This window comes from Dendrobates tinctorius, unplaced genomic scaffold (genome assembly GCF_039654945.1).
Source record: "Dendrobates tinctorius isolate UK_male_01 unplaced genomic scaffold, ASM3965494v1 ptg000171l, whole genome shotgun sequence".
Lineage (NCBI taxonomy): Eukaryota > Metazoa > Chordata > Amphibia > Anura > Dendrobatidae > Dendrobates > Dendrobates tinctorius.
In genome coordinates this window covers 20,179,299-20,199,231 of record NW_027361838.1, presented here as the reverse complement: position 1 = coordinate 20,199,231, position 19,933 = coordinate 20,179,299, and the positions used below count along the sequence as shown (strand labels likewise).

Below are 19,933 nucleotides of genomic sequence, written 5' to 3'. Positions count from 1 at the left end.
TACTGACCCGAAGAATAAAACCGCTTTATCAATTTTACCGCACGCGGAACGGTGTAAACGCACCCCCCCAAAAGAAATTCATGAAACGCTGGTTTTTGTTCATTCTGCGTCCCAAAAATAGGAATAAAAAGCGATCAAAAAATGTCACGTGCCCGAAAATGGTACCAATAAAAACGTCAACTCGTCCCGCAAAAAATAAGACCTCACATGACTCAGTGGGTCAAAATACGGAAAAATTATAGCTCTCAAAATGTGGTGATGCAAAAACTATTTTGCAATAAAAAGCGTCTTTTAGCGTGTGACAGCCGCCAAACATAAAAACCGCCATAAATAGTAAATCAAACCCCCCGTTATCACCTCCTTAGTTAGGGAAAAATAATAAAACTAAAAAAAAAAGTATCTATCTCCATTTTCCCGTTAGGGTAAGGCTGTGTGCACACGCTGCGGATTAGGTGCGGATTCATCCGCGCGGATTTTGTAAAATCCGCAGGTGAAACCGCAGGTCAAAGGACCGGCGGTTTTACCTGCAGATTGCTCTGCGGTTTTGTCCTGCGGTTTTTCATCTCATTAGAGGAGATGGCAAACCGCAGGAGAATCCGCAGAAAGAATTGACATGTCAATTCTTTCTGCGGATTGAAAACCGCAGATAATCCGCGCGGAAAATTCCGCACCGTCTGCACTGCGGTTTTTGATTCCCATAGGGAATCATGGTACTGGGGTCCGCAGCAGCCAAAACCGCTGCGGAACTGCAGCAAAATCCGCAGCGTGTGCACACAGCCTTAGGGTTAGGGCTAGGGTTAGGGCTAGGGTTAGGGCTAGGGTTAGGGTTCAGATTAGGGTTAGGGGTGTGTTGGGGTTAGGGTTGGAGTTATAATTGGGGGTTTCCACTGTTTGGGCACATCAGGGGCTCTCCAAATGCAACATGGCGTCTGATCTCAATTCCAGCCAATTCTGAGTTGAAAAAGTCAAATGGTGCTCCTTCCCTTCCAAGCTCTGCCATGCGCCCAAACAGTGTTTTACCTCCACATGTAGGGTATCAGCCTACTCAGGACAAATTGCAAAACAATTTTTGGGGTCCAATTTCTCCTGTTACCCTTAGGAAAATAAAAAATTGGGGGCAAAAATATCATTTTTGTGGAAAAAAATGATTTTTTTATTTTCACGTCCGAGTGTTATAAACTTCTGTGAAGCACTTGGGGGTTCAAAGTGCTCACCACACATCTAGATAAGTTCCGTGGGGGGTCTAGTGTCCAAAATGGGGTCACTTGTGGGGAGTTTCAATAGTTTAGGTACATCAGGGGCTCTCCAAACGCACATGACACCCGCAGACCATTCCATCAAAGTCTGCATTCCAAAACATCACTGCTTCCCTTCCGAGCCCCGACGTGTGTCCATACAGTAGTTTTCTCCCACATATGGGGTGTCAGCGTACTCAGGCCAAATTGGACAACAACTTTTGGGGTCCAATTTCTCCTGTTACCCTTGGGAAAATGAAAAAATTGGGGACTAATTGATCATGTTTCTGGAAAAAATACCATTTTTTTATTTTCATGCCCTGGCATTATAAACTTCTGTGAAGCCCTTGGGGGTTCAAAGTGCTCACCTCACATCTAGATAAGTTCCTTAGTGGGTCTAGTTTTCAAAATGGGGTCATTTGTGGGGGGTTTCCACTGTTTAGGTACATTAGGGGCTCTCCAAAGGCAACATGACACTCGCAGACCATTCCATCAAAGTCTGCATACCAAAACGTCACTACTTCCCTTCCGAACCCAGACGTGTGCCCATACAGTAGTTTTCACCCACATATGGGGAATCAGCATACTCAGGACAAATTGGACAACAACTTTTGGGGTCCAATTTCTCCTGGTACCCTTGGGAAAATAAAAAAATGGTGACTAAAAGATCATGTTTGTGGAAAAAATACGAATTTTTTATTTTCACGCCCGGGCGTTATAAACTTCTGTGAAGCACTGGGGGGTTCAAAGTGCTCACCACACATCTAGATAAGTTCCTTGGGGGGTCTAGTTTACAAAATGGTGTCATTTGTGGGGGGTTTCCACTGTTTAGGTACATTAGGGGCTCTTCCAAAGGCAACATGACACCCGCAGACCATTCCATCAAAGTCTGCATTCCAAAACGTCATTACTTCCCTTCCGAGCTCCGACGTGTGCCCATACAGTAGTTTTCTCCCACATATGGGGTATCAGCATACTCAGGACAAATTGGACAACAACTTTTGGGGTCCAATTTCTCCTGGTACCCTTTGGAAAATAAAAAAATGGTGACTAAAAGATCATGTTTGTGGAAAAAATACGAATTATTTATTTTCACGCCCGGGCATTATAAACTTCTGTGAAGCACTGGGGGGGTCAAAGTGCTCACCACACATCTAGATAAGTTCCTTAGGGGGTCTAGTTTCCAAAATGGTGTCATTTGTGGGGGGGTTTCCACTGTTTTGGTACATCAGGAGTTTTCCAAACGCGACATGGTGTCCGATCTCAATTCCAGCCAAAAACGTCAAATGGCGCTGCTTCCCTTCCGAGCTCTGCCATGCGCCCAAATAGTGGTTTACCCCCACATGTTGGGTATCAGCGTACTCAGGACAAATTGCACAATAACTTTTAGGGTCCTGTTACCCTTGGAAAAATAAGAATTGAGGGTGAAAAGATCATTTTTGTGGAAAATATATGATTTTTTAATTGTATGGCTGTATGTTATAAACTTCTGTGAAGCCCATGGGGGTTCAAAGTTCTCACCACACATCTAGATAAGTTCCTTAGGGGGTCTAGTTTCCAAAATGGGGTCACTTGTAGGGGGTTTCCACTGTTTAGGTACATCAGGGACTCTCCAAACGTGACATGGCGTCCGATCTGAATTCCAGCCAATTTTGCATTGAAAAGTCAAACGGCGCTCCTTCCATTCTGAGCTCTGCCATGCGCCGAAACAGTCGTTCCCCCCCACAAATCAGGTATCAGCGTACTCAGGACAAATTGCACAATAACTTTTGCAGTCCAATTTCTCCTGTTACCCTTGGTAAAATAAAAAAAATTGAACCTGAAGTATTTTTTTTGTGAAAAAAAGTTAGATGTTCATTTCTTTTTAAATATTCAAAAAAATTCCTGTGACGCACCTAATGGGTTAATACACTTCTTGAATGTGGTTTTGAGCACCTTAAGGGGTTCAGTTTTTAGAATGGTGTCACTTTTGGGTATTTTCTATCATATAGACCCCTCAAAGTGGCTTCAAATGTGATGTGGTCCTAAAAATAAAATGGTGTTGTAAAAATGAGAAATCGCTGGTCAACTTTTAACCCTTATAACTTCCTAACAAAAAAAAATTTTGGTTGCAAAATTGTGCTGATGTAAAGTAAACATGTGGGAAATGTTACTTATCAAGTTTTTTGTGTGCCGTATCTCTGTGATTTAAGGGCATAAAAATTCAAAGTTGGAAAATTGCGAAATTTTCAAAATTTTTGCCAAATTTCCAATTTTTTCACAAATAAACGCAAGTTATTTGAATGAAATTTTACCACTAACATGAAGTACAATATGTCACGAGAAAACAATGTCAGAATCACCGGGATCAATGGAAGCGTTCCAGAGTTATGACCTCATAAAGGTACAGTGGTCAGAATTGTAAAAATTGGCCCAGTCATGAACGTGCAAACCACCCTTGGGGGTGAAGGGGTTAAAAAGCGATTTTCCCGCGGAATGGAATTCTCGCGGTAACTTCCGCGAGAGTTCCGCTACATGTGAACGTAGCCTTAAGACTCTTGGAAGACCATTTCCATGGACTACCTCTTGAGGCTCATTGAGAGAATGCCAAGAGTGTGCAAAGCAGTAATCAAAGCAAAAGGTGGCTACTTTGAAGAACCTAGAATATAAGACATATTTTCAGTTGTTTCACACTTTTTTGTTAATTATATAATTCCACGTGTTAATTCATAGTTTTGATGCCTTCAGAGTGAATCTACAATTTTCATAATGAAAATAAAGAAAACTCTTTGAATGAGGTGTGTCCAAACTTTTGGTCTGTACTATATATATATATATATATATATATATATATATATATATATATATATATATATATATATATATATATATATATATATATATATATATACACACACACACAGTCATATGTAAAAGTTTGGGCACCCCTATTAATGTTAACCTTTTTTCTTTAGAACAATTTTGTTTTTTGCAACAGGTATTTCAGTTTCATATATCTAATAACTGATTTACTCAGTTATATTTCTGGATTCAAATGAGGTTTATTGTACTAACAGAAAATGTGCAATCTGCATTTAAACAAAATTTGACCGGTGCAAAAGTATGGGCACCCTTATCATTTTCTTGATTTGAACACTCCTAACTACTTTTTACTGACTTCCTGAAGCACTAAATTGGTTTTGTAACCTCATTGAGCTTTGAACTTCATAGCCAGGTGTATCAAATCATGAGAAAAGGTATTTAAAGTGGCCACTTGCAAGTAGTTCTCCTATTTGATTCTCCTATGAAGAGTGGCATCATGGGCTCCTCAAAACAACTCTCAAATGATCTGAAAACAAAGATTATTCAACATAGCTTTTCATGGGAAGGATACAAAAAGTTGTCTCAGAGATATAACCTGTCAGTTTCCACTGTGAGGAACATAGTAAGGAAATGGAAGAACACAGGTACAGTTCTTGTTAAGCCCAGAAGTGGCAGGCCAAGAAAAATATCAGAAAGGCAGAGAAGAAGAATGGTGAGAACAGTCAAGGACAATCCACAGACCACCTCCAAAGACCTGCAGCATCATCTTGCTGCAGATGGTGTCACTGTGCATCGGTCAACAATACAGCGCACTTTGCACAAGGAGAAGCTGTATGGGAGAGTGATGCGAAAGAAGCCGTTTCTGCAAGCACGCCACAAACAGAGTCGCCTGAGGTATGCAAAAGCACATTTGGACAAGCCAGATACATTTTGGAAGAAGGTCCTGTGGACTGATGAAACAAAGATTGAGTTGTTTGGTCATTCAAAAAGGCGTTATGCATGCGCTGTATTGTTGACCGATGCACAGTGACACCATCTGCAGCAAGATGATGCTGCAGGTCTTTGGAGGTGGTCTGTGGATTGTCCTTGACTGTTCTCACCATTCTTCTTCTCTGCCTTTCTGATATTTTTCTTGGCCTGCCACTTCTGGGCTTAACAAGAACTGTACCTGTGTTCTTCCATTTCCTTACTATGTTCCTCACAGTGGAAACTGACAGGTTAAATCTCTGAGACAACTTTTTGTATCCTTCCCCTGAAAAGCTATGTCGAATAATCTTTGTTTTCAGATCATTTGAGAGTTGTTTTGAGGAGCCCATGATGCCACTCTTCATAGGAGAATCAAATAGGAGAACTACTTGCAAGCGGCCACTTTAAATACCTTTTCTCATGATTTGATACACCTGGCTATGAAGTTCAAAGCTCAATGAGGTTACAAAACCAATTTAGTGCTTCAGGAAGTCAGTAAAAAGTAGTTAGGAGTGTTCAAATCAAGAAAATGATAAGGGTGCCCATACTTTTGCACCGGTCAAATTTTGTTTAAATGCAGATTGCACATTTTCTGTTAGTACAATAAACCTCATTTGAATCCAGAAATATAACTGAGTCCATCAGTTATTAGATATATGAAACTGAAATACCTGTTGCAAAAACCAAAATTGTTATAAAGAAAAAAGGTTAACATTAATAGGGGTGCCCAAACTTTTACATATGACTGTATATATATACACATACACACATATATATATACATATATATATATACACACACATACATATACACACACACATAGAGATATATATATATATATATATATATATATATATATATATATCTCTATCTCCTTTCTTGGCGCTTCCGGAGGGCAAGGATAGTTTAGAGGTTGAGATGATTTGCTCTTTAAGGACACTTTAATAGGAACAAAACAACGCGCTTCAGCCCACAACGGCCTCCATCAGGTATAATATGTGCTCTGATATGATCTAGCATTATATTACAGAAACGCGGAGGGCACCATTAGACAATAAAGCTAATTAGAAGGGATCCAACCGCAGTATGTCCAAATTGAATATACCACAAAAAGAGAGAGCCAAGAAGACATACACCAAAAGCAGGGATCACCATAGGAAAATTACAAATTTTATTACATCGGATACACAAGACACCAAAGGTTGTTTTAAAAGCATTTAAAATAAACAAAGGTTATTAAGCCATAATCTGTAGACATGGGAACAATAGCAAGCCCTATATAACATCACCCAATTAAATACACATACTATGTGCTGCAAGTCCACATGATAAATATAATGTGTGTAATACACTAAGCCTTCTATAGATGTGAAGGTAGGATATCTAAATATGCATTGTTGCTAAATACATCATTTTAAGTACATCCATGACAATATGGTAGGTACAGATATCTTGCAACAAAGAATTTATACAAAAAAGGGGAGATGCGGCAAGTATGAGCAGGAAAACATATACAACCAAGCACATCAGGGTAAAGTATTGTGGCATCAAATATTCGTCCAATATGATATACTAAACTGGGAACTACTAAGTTATCCAGTGTCCAGTATGAAAAAACGGTAATTAGACCTACCGGTAATTGTGTTTCCAGGAATCCATCCTGACAGCACTATGGAGGACGTCCTTCTTATCCATAGTGGGACAGGAAACCACGAGAGCTCAAAAGGACCCTCCCCTCGCCATCCTTCAGTGATTTCTCAAAGTAACACACCTGGATGGATGCAAGAAGGTTTTTATTCAACAAATTACCACATACACATGTTACATCACAATAGTACGGATGAATATCTTAAGGAGGGAACTAACAGTGCTGTCAGGATGTATTCCTGGAAACACAATTACCGGTAGGTCTAATTACCGTTAGGTCTAATTACCGTTTTCCAGGTCACCACCTGACAGCACGATGGAGTAGTACCAAAGGAGACTGATCCTAGGGTGGGACTACTGCGTGGAGTACCTTTCTGCCAAATGCCAACTGTGTGGATACCACATCTAAATTATAGTGTCTAGAGAAGGTACTCAGACTGGACCAGGATGCGGCCCTACAGATTTGTTCCGCCGAGGCTCCCCCCCTATCTGCCCATGACGTGGCCATGGCCCTGGTTGAGTGGGCTTTAAGGTTCCCTGGGGGATTCTGCCCCTGTGTGCTATAGGCTAGATTAATTGTGGAATTAATCCATCTTGCGATTGCGGATTTAGCTGCTTTCCTTCCTTTATTCGGACCACTGTACTGAATGAAGAGATTATTATCCTTTCTCCAAGGCCTGGTTGCGTCTAGGTACCTGAGAACCGACTCCCTGACGTCTAGGTTATGGTAGGCGCTGTCCTTTTTATTCTTAGGGAACTAACAGAATGAAGGCAGTACTACCTCTTGATTCATGTTTGAATCTGAGACCATCTTTGGAAGGAAAGCCGGGTCAAGTCTTAAGATTAATCTATCGTCGAACACCTGAAGATACGGGTCCTGGATAGACAGGGCCTGAAGTTCTCCTAGTCTCTTTGCTGACGTGATCGCTACCAGAAATGCCGTTCTGATCGAGAGATTACCAATCCCTATGTCTGCCACTAGCTGGAATGGGTGCTTACATAGCGCATTGAGGACTAGGTTAAGGTCCCAGGGGGGAACCGACTTCCTTATAAAGGGCTTCAGCCTCTGAACTGCCCTGGAGAACCGGGCTACCCAAGGGTGTGCTGACAGGGCGCAGTCTTAGAACACGCTAAGGGCTGCGATCTGTACTCTTAGCGTACTGGGTCTAAGACCCTTTTTGAACCCTGCCTGCAAGAAGTCCAGGATTTTTGGGATATTGGGGTGGTCAGTCTCAACTGTCATCTCTCCACAGAAGCTGCAGAATCTTTTCCAGATCTTGTTATATATTGCAGCGGTTACCGGTTTCCTACTCGCCTGCAGGGTAGAGATGACGTCGTCTGAGAGGCCCTTTGATCTTAAGACCTGCTGCTCAGGATCCAGGCCAACAATTGGAGTGCTTCTGGCGCCAAACCGGGCCCTGGTGGAGGAGGTCCCTTCTTTCTGGTAGAAGAATGGGTTCTTCCTCTGCCATCTTTCTGAGCAAGGGGAACCAACTTCTCTTCGGCCAGAATGGTACTATTAGTATGACTCTGTCTTCGCTGATTTTCCTGAGAGTTCGCGGTATGAGAGCGAGAGGTGGGAAGGCGTATAACAGGCCCCTGCTCCATGATTGTGATAGAGCGTCGATTCCTGCTGGGTTCCCCAGAGGGTTCAGAGAGTAAAAGGTCTTGACCTTTGTGTTCTGCTTGACTGCGAACAGGTCTATCTCCGGTGCTCCCCACCGGCTGCATAGGTTGTTGAATACCTCGCTGTTCAGCTCCCATTCCGTTGCGACAACTCCTCTTCTGCTGAGAAAGTCTGCCACCCGTTTTTTTTTCGCCCTCTAGGTGCACTGCTGAGATTGAGAGGGTGCTCTTTTCTGCCCATCTGAAGATCTGTTCGGCTAGGCGCTGCAGTCCTGGGTGTCTCGGGCCGCCTTGGTGACGCAGGAAAGCTACTGTCGTGGTATTGTCCGATAGTACCTTGACGTGCCTGTTCCTCACTAGTGACTGGGCGGACGATAGTACCTTCCATACCGCATGAAGCTCTCTGAAGTTGGAGGACTCCTTGCTGTCCTCTCGACCCCATCGTCCCTGGTAGTATCTTCCCTGGACGTGTCCGCCCCAACCTTGCTGACTTGCGTCTGTGGTGACTATGACCTCTGGGAAGTGGATCCATGAGACACCGGTGTGTAGATTCTTCGGAATGGTACACCACATCAGGGAATTCCTGACTCGGTGAGACAATCGGATCTTCTTGTCTAACGAGCTCTGCCTTCTGTCCCAGGAAGACAGAACTGCCCGTTGTAGATCTCGAGAGTGGAACTGGCTCCACCTGACACAGGGAATACAGGATGTCATTAGGCCCAGAATCTTCATGGCCTCTCTGATAGAGACCTGTTGTCTTGCGAACTGGCGAATCCTTTCCCTCGTGCTGGTCTGTTTTACCTCTGGAAGGTAAGACATTCTTTCCTCTGAGTCCAGCATTACTCCCAGGAACTTTATTTTTGACTTGGGTACTAGATCTGATTTTTGCCAGTTTATAATCCAACCCAAGCTCTGCAGCGTGGAAATCAAAGACTGACAGTCGAGTCTGAGCCGGGCCACTGAATCTGCTAAGATGAGGAAATCGTCTAGGTAAGGGACCACCGTAATATTTCTGATTCTTAGGTAGGCAATTACCTCTACCATCAGCTTCGTAAAGACTCTTGGAGCTGAAACTAGCTCGAAGGGGAGGCAGCGGAACTGGAAATGATAGATTCTTCCCTCTTTCCTGACTGCAAACCTGAGATATCTCTGATGGTCTGGGTGGATGGGAACATGGTAATATGCACTCTTTAAATCTAAAGTACACATTACCGCCCCCTTGCCTAGGAGAGGAATCGTGGATTTTATTGATTCCATTTTGAACCTTTTGTATCTTAGCCACCTGTTTAGGGGTTTGAGATTGATTATAGTTCTGGACTCTCCTGACGGTTTTCTTATTGAGAAAAGTCTTGAGTAGTGCCCTCTGCCTTCCTCTCGCATGGGTACTGGGATAACTGCGGCCGTTGTTAGGAGGTCCTGAATATCCAGCCACATGGGGGAGGCAGAGTGGAGGTGAGAATTGGTTATCAGAAAACGGCTCGGAGGGAGGGAGTCGAACTCTATCCTGTACCCCTGCGAGATCCTGTACTGATAGAGTCTCTGGGGGTTCCTCGACCTGCATTGTGTGTCTTACAGCACCTAACAGTTTGTCCGTATCCCCTGATGAAAAGAGGTATCTCTTCCCCTTTTCTGCGGGTTTTCTCATCTCCTCCTCGTCTAGCCCTGATTCGGACGGGTCACCTTCCGATGAGGAGTCCGACTCCCTTGGCCTTTTACAGGATACCTGGGGAATCGGCTGCGGCGTCTGGGGGCACCTTAGGCCTGATACTGAAGCCTGTACCTCCTCCCTTATAATGGATCTCATGTTAGACATCATAGTGGCTTGCTCATCCCCCACTATGCGTCTGGTGCATGCGTCACATAAGGGCTTCTGCCATGTGTCTTTTAGTTTTTTGGCACAGATTGGGCACTTTCTCTCCTTCTTCTTAGACTCCTTCTTCTCTGCAGGGGTCCCCTGGAATACATAGAATATGTGTCCTATGGAATCTGCCTACCTAGGGTCCTGCAGTAACCTTTGGTGAGGTACTCACGTGACCCTGACCATCTGGCCCCGTCTCAGATTTCGCCTGATCCTCCATCTCTGCAGGAGTGGCTGTATGGGGCTGCTCTCCACCGCTAATCCGGGCGATGTCCGACCTGCTCTGAATCCTCCTGGAGGGAACGTCGCCTGTCAGCTTTCCACACCAGGGCGCGCGGTTCAGTTCAAATCCTGTGACAGAACCGCTACCCGGAAGTACTGCCGTCGCCCGGGCCCGTCCCCCGGAAGTGACGCGGCCGCTCGGGTCGCAATCTGCCCTCCCCCCGGAAGCTGACGTCGTGGACCCCGTGACCGGAAGCCCTGCGCCGCCGCCGCCTGGAGAGGCGCGATCCACCCCACGCCGGCTCTGCTTCACCTGGCTGTGGGTCTTCTGCCGCGCTGGCTGCGGAGATGTCCTGCGGTCCTCTGGTGCCGGGACCGCTTACAGGATGCGGGTCTGTAGAGACGGCCTGGCTGAGGGACATCTGAGGCGACGCCTGGAGTCGAGAGCCCCCAAAAGGGAAGCGACTCCATCCCCCAGGAGCAGCGCTACACTGGGTCTGCTGAGGGACCCTCAGGTGGGTGTCAGCCTGCAGAATTCTTGAGGCGGGAAGGGAAAGGCTGAGCCCCCCGATCCTCACCATCTGCTCAGAACGGTCGGATCTCTCGTCGTTCCCATCCGCAATGGGACAGGAAAAAACACTGAAGGGTGGTGAGGGGAGGGTCCTTTTGAACTCTCGTGGTTTCCGGTCCCACTGTGGATAAGAAGGACGTCCTCCAGCGTGCTGTCAGGTGGTGACCTGGAAAATAGACTTAAATAGCGATGGACCGATAAATTCATTTAGGATGTAAAGCTTAGTAATATTAGCACATACAAATGGGTTTATGACATATGAGTGTCACATTAGGATACCATAAAAGGCAAGTCACCGAATAGTGCAATTTTTGTATTCACTAGAGGAATATATTCATCAAATCAGAAAAATAGACGTAACAGTCTATAAGTTCCATAAAGGATCCAAGTACATATAAAGTATCGACAGATGGTTTATTCAAAAACTTTAGTTTTTCTCTAAAGAGATACCCCTAGTGTTCAGATGTACAAATCCTATTAGGCACAAGTATTGTCAATAACCAATGGAAAGGTTAGAGGCAGTAGTCCCAAAGTCTCCACTATAGTTCTTAAGCCATACATATCCTTCAAGACCATGGAACGAGTTACAATTTTTTAACTCCAGGAGACCACGCAAAGTCACCCAGCAAATGATTAAACTTATATACAATTGTAATATTTATGTACCTAATATTACGTAGATCCATGACTGGCATAGTGATCACAAAGTTTCTGGGCCAGATTGAAACCAATAATCACCCACTTAAAAAGATGGTATGATCTAGCACATCAGAGGAGAGAAAAATGGAGTCCTCCGAGCCGCCCCCCCCCCCACCGGTACCTGCGAAGTCCCCCAGTCCCTCCGGCTATGTCCCCCGGCATCTTATTTTGGGGAAAAAAAATGGCAGGCTCGTCGAGATCTGCCGGACAACAATAGATTTCTTCCCTATTGGTTCATTTTGATCACTGTGATAGACCATATCACAGCGATCGAAATAAAAAAAAAAAAAAAAAATAGTAAATCAAACCCTGCTTTATCACCCCCTTAGGTAAAAAATAAAATAATGACCATTAGGGTTAGGGTCATGGTTGAGGTTATAGTTCAGGTAATATCTGAGGTTATGGTTGTGGCTTTTGGGTTAGGGCTGTGGCCATTAATTCCAGCCAATTTTGTGTTCAAAAACATGGATTTTTGTGAGTACTCACCGTAAAATCCTTTTCTCCGAGACGCTCATTGGGGGACACAGAGACTGTGGGTGTGTGCTTCTGCCGTCTGGAGGCTGACACTAAGTATACAAAAAAAGAGTTAGCTCCTCCTCCGCCGCATACACCCTCGCCCCCAGACCGGGCGTAACTCAGTTTAGTGCATAAGCAGTAGGAGAACGCGCCTTAAACTCAGGCAAGAAATTATACGTCTGAAAAAGGGACCACCCTGATCCTTACATAAGGATTTGTATAATTCAAAATAAACAGATGCCAACTGGCTAATAGGGTGGGTGCTGTGTCCCCCAATGAGCGTCTCGGAGAAAAGGATTTTACGGTGAGTACTCACAAAAATCCATGTTTCTCCTTCATCTCATTGGGGGACACAGAGACTGTGGGACGTTCTAAAGCAGTCCCTGGGCGGGATCTTAGCTCACCCAATCCATGCTATTTTGCGCCCCTGATTAGAGGTGCGCAACTGCTGCCTGGAGAATCTTTCTTCCCAGGCTTGCATCCGAGGATGCCTGGGTATGTACGTTATAATGTTTGACAAACGTATGCAAACTGGACCAGGTAGCTGCTTTGCACACCTGTTCCGCTGAAGCCTGGTGTCGCAGTGCCCATGAGGCACCCACTGCTCGAGCCGAGTGTGCCCTGATCCCTGCCGGAACCGGCGTGCCACTGATTTGATATGATTCTTGGACTGTCAGACGAACCCATCTGGCCAAAGTCGCTCTGGACGCAGCGAGTCCCTTCCGCCGCCCTTCTGGAATCACGAATAGAGAGAGTCTGTCTGGCGGAATGGCGCTGTCCTTGTCACATATCTCCTAAGGGCTCTTACCAGATCCAGGGTGTGCAATGCCTTTTCTACCCTATGCACCGGTGCCGGGCAAAACGAGGGTAAGACAATGTCTTCGTTGATATGGAATGCAGAGACAACCTTCGGCAAGAAGGGGGGAGCTGGCCTTAAAACTACTTTATCCTTATAAAAAGTCAGGAACGGCGGTTTACAAGATAAAGCCGCCAGTTCCGAAACCCGCCTAATAGATGTTATCGCTACCAGAAAAACGACCTTCCTGGACAGGTAAGGTAAGGAGACTTCTTGTAACGGTTCGAAGGGAGGCTCCTGAAGGGCCCTGAGCACTAAGTTCAGGTCCCATGATTCCATCGGTGCCTTATAGGGGGGTACTAAATGTGCGACCCCTTGCATAAACGTCCTAACCTGCCAGACCGAAGCGACCTTTCGTTGGAAAAGCACCGACAGGGCCGAGACTTGCGTTCTGAGCGAACTCGGAGCCAATCCCGCGTCCAGCCCTGCCTGCAGAAAAGCCAGTACGTTGGGGATCGAAAAAACCAGAGGAGCCACTCCGCGATCCCTACACCAACGGAAAAACAGTTCCCAAGTCCGATGATATACCTTCGCCGAGGAAGGCTTTCGGGCACTCACCATCGTGGCCACCACATCGCGCCTGAATCCTGCCTGTGTTAACAGCCAAGATTCTATGGCCACGCCGTCAAACACAGGGCCCCTAAGTTCGGATGGCAGATCGGCCCCTGGGACAGTAAGTCCGGCCGATCTGGGAGACGCCAGGGTACGTCCACCACTAGTTGAACCAGATCTGCATACCAGGCCCGCCGAGGCCAGTCTGGGGCCAGCAGAATTGCTGGAACCTTCTCTCTCCTTATCTTTCTGATGACTCTTGGAAGCAGAGGTAGCGGGGGGAACAAGTACGGGAGCCGAAACTGGCTCCACGGAAGCACCAGAGCTTCTGCTGCGATTGCCTGCGGGTCGAGGGATCGAGCGACGAACCTTTGAATCTTGGCGTTCTCTCTGGATGCCATAAGGTCCACGTCTGGTGTCCCCCACTGTTGGCAGATCTGTTGAAAAACCTCGGGGTGCAGGGACCACTTCCCTGCCGCGACCCCCTGTCGGCTGAGAAAATCCGCCGCCCAGTTTTCGATTCCCGGAATGTGCACCGCTGAAATTACCACGTGGTTTTTCTCGGCCCAACGCAGTACCAGCCCGACCTCGCACATGGCTGCCTGGCTGCGCGTGCCCCCCTGATGGTTCACATACGCTACCGCTGTAGCATTGTCCGACTGAACGCGCACCGGCCGGTTTGTCAGCCAACGCTGAAAATGTTGCAGGGCCAATCGTATTGCCCGTATCTCCAGAATGTTGATCGGGAGAATTACCTCCAGAAAGGACCACCGCCCCTGGGCTGTGTGACTCTGGAAAACTGCTCCCCAACCCTGCAGGCTTGCATCGGTCGTCACCACCAACCACTGTTCCGGGGGAAAGGGTTTCCCCTGAACCAGAGACGAGTCGCGAGTCCACCACTGGAGTGACCGTCGGACCGGTGGAGACAAACTGCACCGATGATTGAGGGAAAGCAGCCTTCGGTCCCATGCTGACAAGAGCGCATGTTGAAGCGGACGGAGATGGAACTGGGCAAACGGGATTGCCTCCATCGCCGCCACCATTCTGCCCAACACACTCATGCCGTACCGGATGGATCTGGAGCCCGGCTGAAGAAGGTTCCGTACCCCCTGTTTGATCCTTTGCGCCTTGTCCTGAGGGAGGATCACCAGCCCCTGGGAGGTGTCGAAAACCATGCCTAGAAATACGATTCTCTGAGCCGGAACCAAGGACGACTTGACCCGATTGATCAGCCAACCTAGGCGGGCCAGGGTATCCAGAGTGATACCGACATTCTCCTGGCACGCCTGAAACGACGGCCCCTTTACCAAAAGGTCGTCCAGGTAGGGTAGTACTGTTATGCCCCGAGCATGCAGGATGGCCATAACCACCGCCATTATCTTTGTAAAGACTCTGGGGGCAGTGGCCAGACCGAAGGGCAGAGCAACAAATTGGAAATGTCGCCCTCCGATCGCAAAACGCAGGAACCTCTGGTGTGGAGGAAAAATCGGGATGTGTAGATATGCATCCTGGACATCGATCGAGGCCAGGAATTCCCCTGGATCCATGGCTGAAATGACCGAACGGAGGGATTCCATCCGGAATCGCCTGACCCTGATAAATTTGTTCAGGATCTTTAAATCCAGTACTGGCCTTACTGTCCCGTCCTTTTTGGGGACTGAAAACAGGTTGGAGTAAAAACCTTGCGTCTCTTCACTTTTCGGCACTGGGACAATGACCCCGTTGCGCTGTAGCGTCATTATAGCCTGCAACAGACCTTCCGCCTGCGATTCTGTTCCGGAGAGCCGGGAACGGAAGAAACGCCGTGGCGGGAGTCCGACAAACTCTATCTTGTACCCGGACGATATCAGTTCTGCCACCCAAGCGTCGCGTGCCACTGCGACCCAAACGTGGCTGAACCTTAGTAGGCGTCCGCCCACTCTGTCGTCCGTAGGTACGAAGTGCCTCGAGTCATTTTGCTGGAGGCTTTTGTGATCTGGCCCCCCTCTCTCTGGGCAAACGGCCTCGGCCTCTACCCAGCGGATTGGCCCTGTAAGAAACTTGCCTTTCCCTAATCTGACCATCATTTGCGGAGGTGGATGCCCTGGCCGAAGTCCACCTCCAGGAGCTACGAAAGGGCCGAAAACGCCTCTGCGTCTGCCTGAATGCCGGCCAACTCTTCTGCTGCGGTAGAAAACTACTCTTCCCCCCTGTGGCTTCTGAGATAAGCTTATCAAGCTTTTCACCGAACAACCGATTGCCTTGAAAAGGCAATGAGGTCAAGGATTTTTTAGAGATAGAATCCGCTTTCCATAATCTCAGCCATAATGCTCGCCTTACGGCGATCGCATTTGCTGCTGCCACAGCAGAACACTCGGCCGCATCCAGAGCGGCGCCGACGAGACAATCACTCGCTCCTGATATCTGATTTGTCACCTCCAAGATTTCCGCGGGCAGATCCCTGTCTTGGAGGGCCCTATGCAGAGTGTCTGCCCACGAAACCAAGGCCTTAGCCACCCAGGTAGCCGCAAAGGAGGGGGCCAGAGCCGACCCTGCTGCCTCATACACTGAGCGGGCAAGTCCCTCTATGAGGCGATCAGTTGGGTCCTTAATAGAAGAACCGCTGGGTATCGACAATAGCGATCTTGATGCTAAACGTGACACCGGTGGGTCCACTACTGGCGACTCCACCCACCCTTTATGGAGTTCAGGAGGAAACGGATACTTTGCTTGCAGCGCCTTTTGCATTGCAAAGCGCTTATCCGGGTGTTCCCTATGTTTCTGGACTAGCTCCTCGAACTCCGGATGTGTGGCAAACCTTCTATGCGGACGCCTGGTTTTCTTGAAGGAGACCTTGTGACCTGAGGCCGTGGACACATCATCCTCGATCTCTAAAGTCTGGTTGACCGCCTCAATGAGGCTGTCCACCGAGTCCTGGTATCCCAGGCTTTCTGGATTCCAGGCTTCCTCCTCCTCCTCCTCGCCCTCGTCCTGATCGCTTCCTGAGCTTGGCGACAGGGAACGAGATGCCCTAAAAATCGCCGCCGACTCCCCAGAGGGCCCGGCCGACGGAGAACGAGCTCTCTTACCATGAGCTTGTCTGGTGCTGGAGCGGCCCCTAACGGACGAAGGGTCCTGAGACATGGACGAGCTGTCTTCCGCTGGCAGACCACCATCCTTGACCCTACCCGGGCCCCGAAGGGACTCAATTGCCTTCGTAAGGGACATCATAGAATGCGATAAAGACGCTGCCCATTCTGGGGGGTCCTGACCCTTGGGCTCTGCAACAATGGGGGGCTCCTGGGCTCGCTCCGACTCACAGGCTTCGCAAAATTTACCCGGCTGCGCCTTAGGCAGCCTGACCCCACAGGAAACGCAAACAGCGTATAGGAAAGAGTGAGCTTTCCCTTTGCCAGACATATTGCAGGGTAGGGTAGGAGGAGGAGGGTAACCCCTTCCTTGACAACCAGTGCGGCACTCGAAACGGGGTTGCACTCACCCACCGGTAACGTCCCACCTCTTCCACGGGGTGCTCTGGACGCAGCGAAAACCCTGAGACGTGGACGAGCTGCTTTACGTGCCGTTACTCGCCGGGGGCACTGCGGTGCACTCTGGAGAGAGGCGGCGGGGCTTCCGACCGCACTCCGGCGAGGAAATGCGAGGAGGGGGAGGGGGGCGGGAGCCTCCGGTCACTGTGCGCGCCTGCCGCGCTCCCCGGGCCGCCGGAAGTCAGTGGGCGGGGCTTCCGGCCCCCACCGGAAGCGGCGGGCGGAACTCGCGGCCCTCCCCATACAGCGGGGACCGCGGCCGCCGGCGGAGCTTCAGCCGTACTCCGGCGGGGACCTGCGAGGAGGGCGCGCGCTCCCCGGTCACTGCGCGCCCGCCGCGCCCCCCGGGCTGCCGGAAGTCAGTGGGCGGGGCTTCCGGCTACCACCGGAAGGGGCGGGCAGGCCTCGCGCGGCCTTGCGGATCTCCCCATACCGCGGGGACCGCGGCCGCCGGCGGGACTTCTGGCCGCACTCCGCATGTGGCACTACTCGCACCGGGTTCCACCGGGGAGAGAGTCGGGCCCCGTGAGAAAAAGTAACCCCGTCGGGCGGGGGAACAGACAGCCCCGCGGCGCATTCTGGGGGGTCCCGTTCCGGGGGGTGACCCTACAAAAAAAGGTGAGCCTGGCCGCCGGGGGGGCTCTCTTGGGTTGCTCTCAACCCCATCCCTGGGCGGGGAGGGGGAGGCTACTGGGGGTGGATGCTTCGATCCCCTGGCTCACCTGCGCCTCCAACTGCACCCCTGGTGTCACTACCTAGGGGTGGAAGGGGCAACCTGAAATCCCGCGTTGCAGGAGAGGAACAAAACGTGGAGTCCGTTGGGGATCGCCCATCGCTCACACGTGCTCGCCCGTTGTAGTTCATGGGGAAATCGAATCCTCTTATCAGGATGCGTTGCCCCTCTTTACAAAATAAAAAAGAAAAATGGTTGTCTGGGGAAAAGTCCCAGATGTGTCCCTCGGTGCGGGAGAGAAAACACGTGGAGGACTACTCACACGTGGTCGCCCGTTGATGATTTGGGGAGATCGGACCCTCTCTATAGGATCCGTCGCCCCTGTCTTATCTTCAAAGAAAGGAAAAAAAAAAAAAAAAAAAAAAAACCTAGTCTGGAGCTCCAGACTGCGTGTGCCTCCATCAGACACTAAGCAAAAACTGAGTTACGCCCGGTCTGGGGGCGAGGGTGTATGCGGCGGAGGAGGAGCTAACTCTTTTTTTGTATACTTAGTGTCAGCCTCCAGACGGCAGAAGCACACACCCACAGTCTCTGTGTCCCCCAATGAGACGAAGGAGAAAGTCAAACGGTGCTCCCTCCCTTCTGAGCCCTGCCATGCGCCCAAACAGTGACTTCCCCCACATACGGGTTATCGGTGTACTGATGAGAAATTGCGCACCAAATTTTGTGGCCCATTTACTCCTGGTACCCTTGTGAAAATAAAGTTTGGTTCCAAGTAATATTTTTTGTGAAAGTAAAATATGAATTTTTTTCCTTCCACATTGCTTTAGTTCTCATTAAGCACCTGAAGGGTCAAAAAACTTCTTAAGAATGTGGTTTTGAGCACCTTGAGGGGTGCAGTTTTTAGAATGGTGTCACTTTTGGGTATTTTCTGTCATATTGACCCCCCAAACTCACTTTAAATGTGAGGTGCTCCCTATAAAAATGGTTTTGTAAATTTTGTTGGAAAAATGAGAAATCGCTGGTCAACTTTTAACCCTTATAATGTCATAACAAAAAAAAAATTATGTTTCCAAAATTGTGCTGATATAAAGTAGACGTGTGGGAAATGTTATTAACTATTTTGTGTGACACCACTCTCTGATATAAAGGCACAAAATTTTTGCCACATTTCCGGAAGTCATCGAAGAAATTTTACCACCAACATGAAGTACAATATGTCACGAAAAAACATTCTCAGAATCAGTGGGATGCGTTGAAGAGTTCCAGAGCTGTAACCTCAAAGACACAGTGGTCAGAATTGTTAAAACTGGCTTGGTCATTAAGCACCAAATTGAATCTGTCACTAAGGGGTCAAGTCTCCAAATTTTTGGCCACGTCTATATGCAACACAGATTTATAATTCAAAAACATTTTGACCCATATTTCACAGGCCAGGAATCCTCACCTTTTCCCCCTGCTGTCGCGTGATTTCTCTGTCAGTTTCACAGTCCAGCTTATTTCCAACCAGAAGGAGCTCTGCTTCCTCGGACGCATACTAGATTAAACACAAATTGAAAATCACTCATCTTTTGCTGTATATTATTCAACAAAAAACTGTTTTCAGAGTTTTTCTTATACATTTGAAAGTCATGGTTTCATTTGTGATGCAGGGACAAAGAAACATCAAATTTAACGTCCACTTTATTATTGTATGTAGTACAATATGGACTACAGAGTCAACTCTCACTGCGAGAGGCATAATTCACCTTTGACCCTGAGGAGCAGACACCCTTCTGTGTGAGGCACCCAATGGGAAACGCATTGTGCGTCCAATTCTGGCCTGTACAGGAGCGTACAGTATACAATTATTGACAACTCATGATAGAGCGTATGGTGAATTCAGTCTTTACATAACGGGCTGGTTGTCACCCCTTGTAGTCCATAATGCCCATCTTACCTTATCAATCATTTTCATCCATTTTGGTAAATCATCAAAAGTTTCTTTCTTGGTGAGATCATAAACTAATATGATACCCTTGGCACTTCTGTAATAAGCTGAAGTAATACTGTTGAAGCGCTCCTGGCCAGCTGTGTCCCTACAAAAAAAGGGATATGGTGATAGAACACATAAAAAGATGCACTATAAATCCCACAAAGAGAAGCGATTAGCATTCAGCGTCACACCTACTCACACTGCGAAG

The 19,933-nt window shown here is 47.9% G+C and overlaps 1 protein-coding gene across 2 annotated transcripts in view; it reads right to left on the bottom strand.

Moving 5' to 3' along the window:
* Nucleotides 1–19,933, bottom strand: part of RAB12 (RAB12, member RAS oncogene family) — a 75,295-nt gene that overhangs the window by 28,841 nt on the left and 26,521 nt on the right. The window contains exons 3-5 of one of the 2 annotated variants that reach the window (XR_012221275.1): nt 19,690–19,828; nt 19,198–19,287; nt 6,637–6,774 (exon numbers count right to left, since the gene is read on the bottom strand). Coding sequence is in view for 1 of the 2 variants with exons in the window: in XM_073550943.1 (XP_073407044.1) it covers nt 19,198–19,287; nt 19,690–19,828 (229 nt within the window). In the remaining variant the exon portion in view is untranslated. The remainder of the gene's footprint in view (nt 1–6,636; nt 6,775–19,197; nt 19,288–19,689; nt 19,829–19,933) is intronic. The other variant, XM_073550943.1, reaches the window with a different exon arrangement.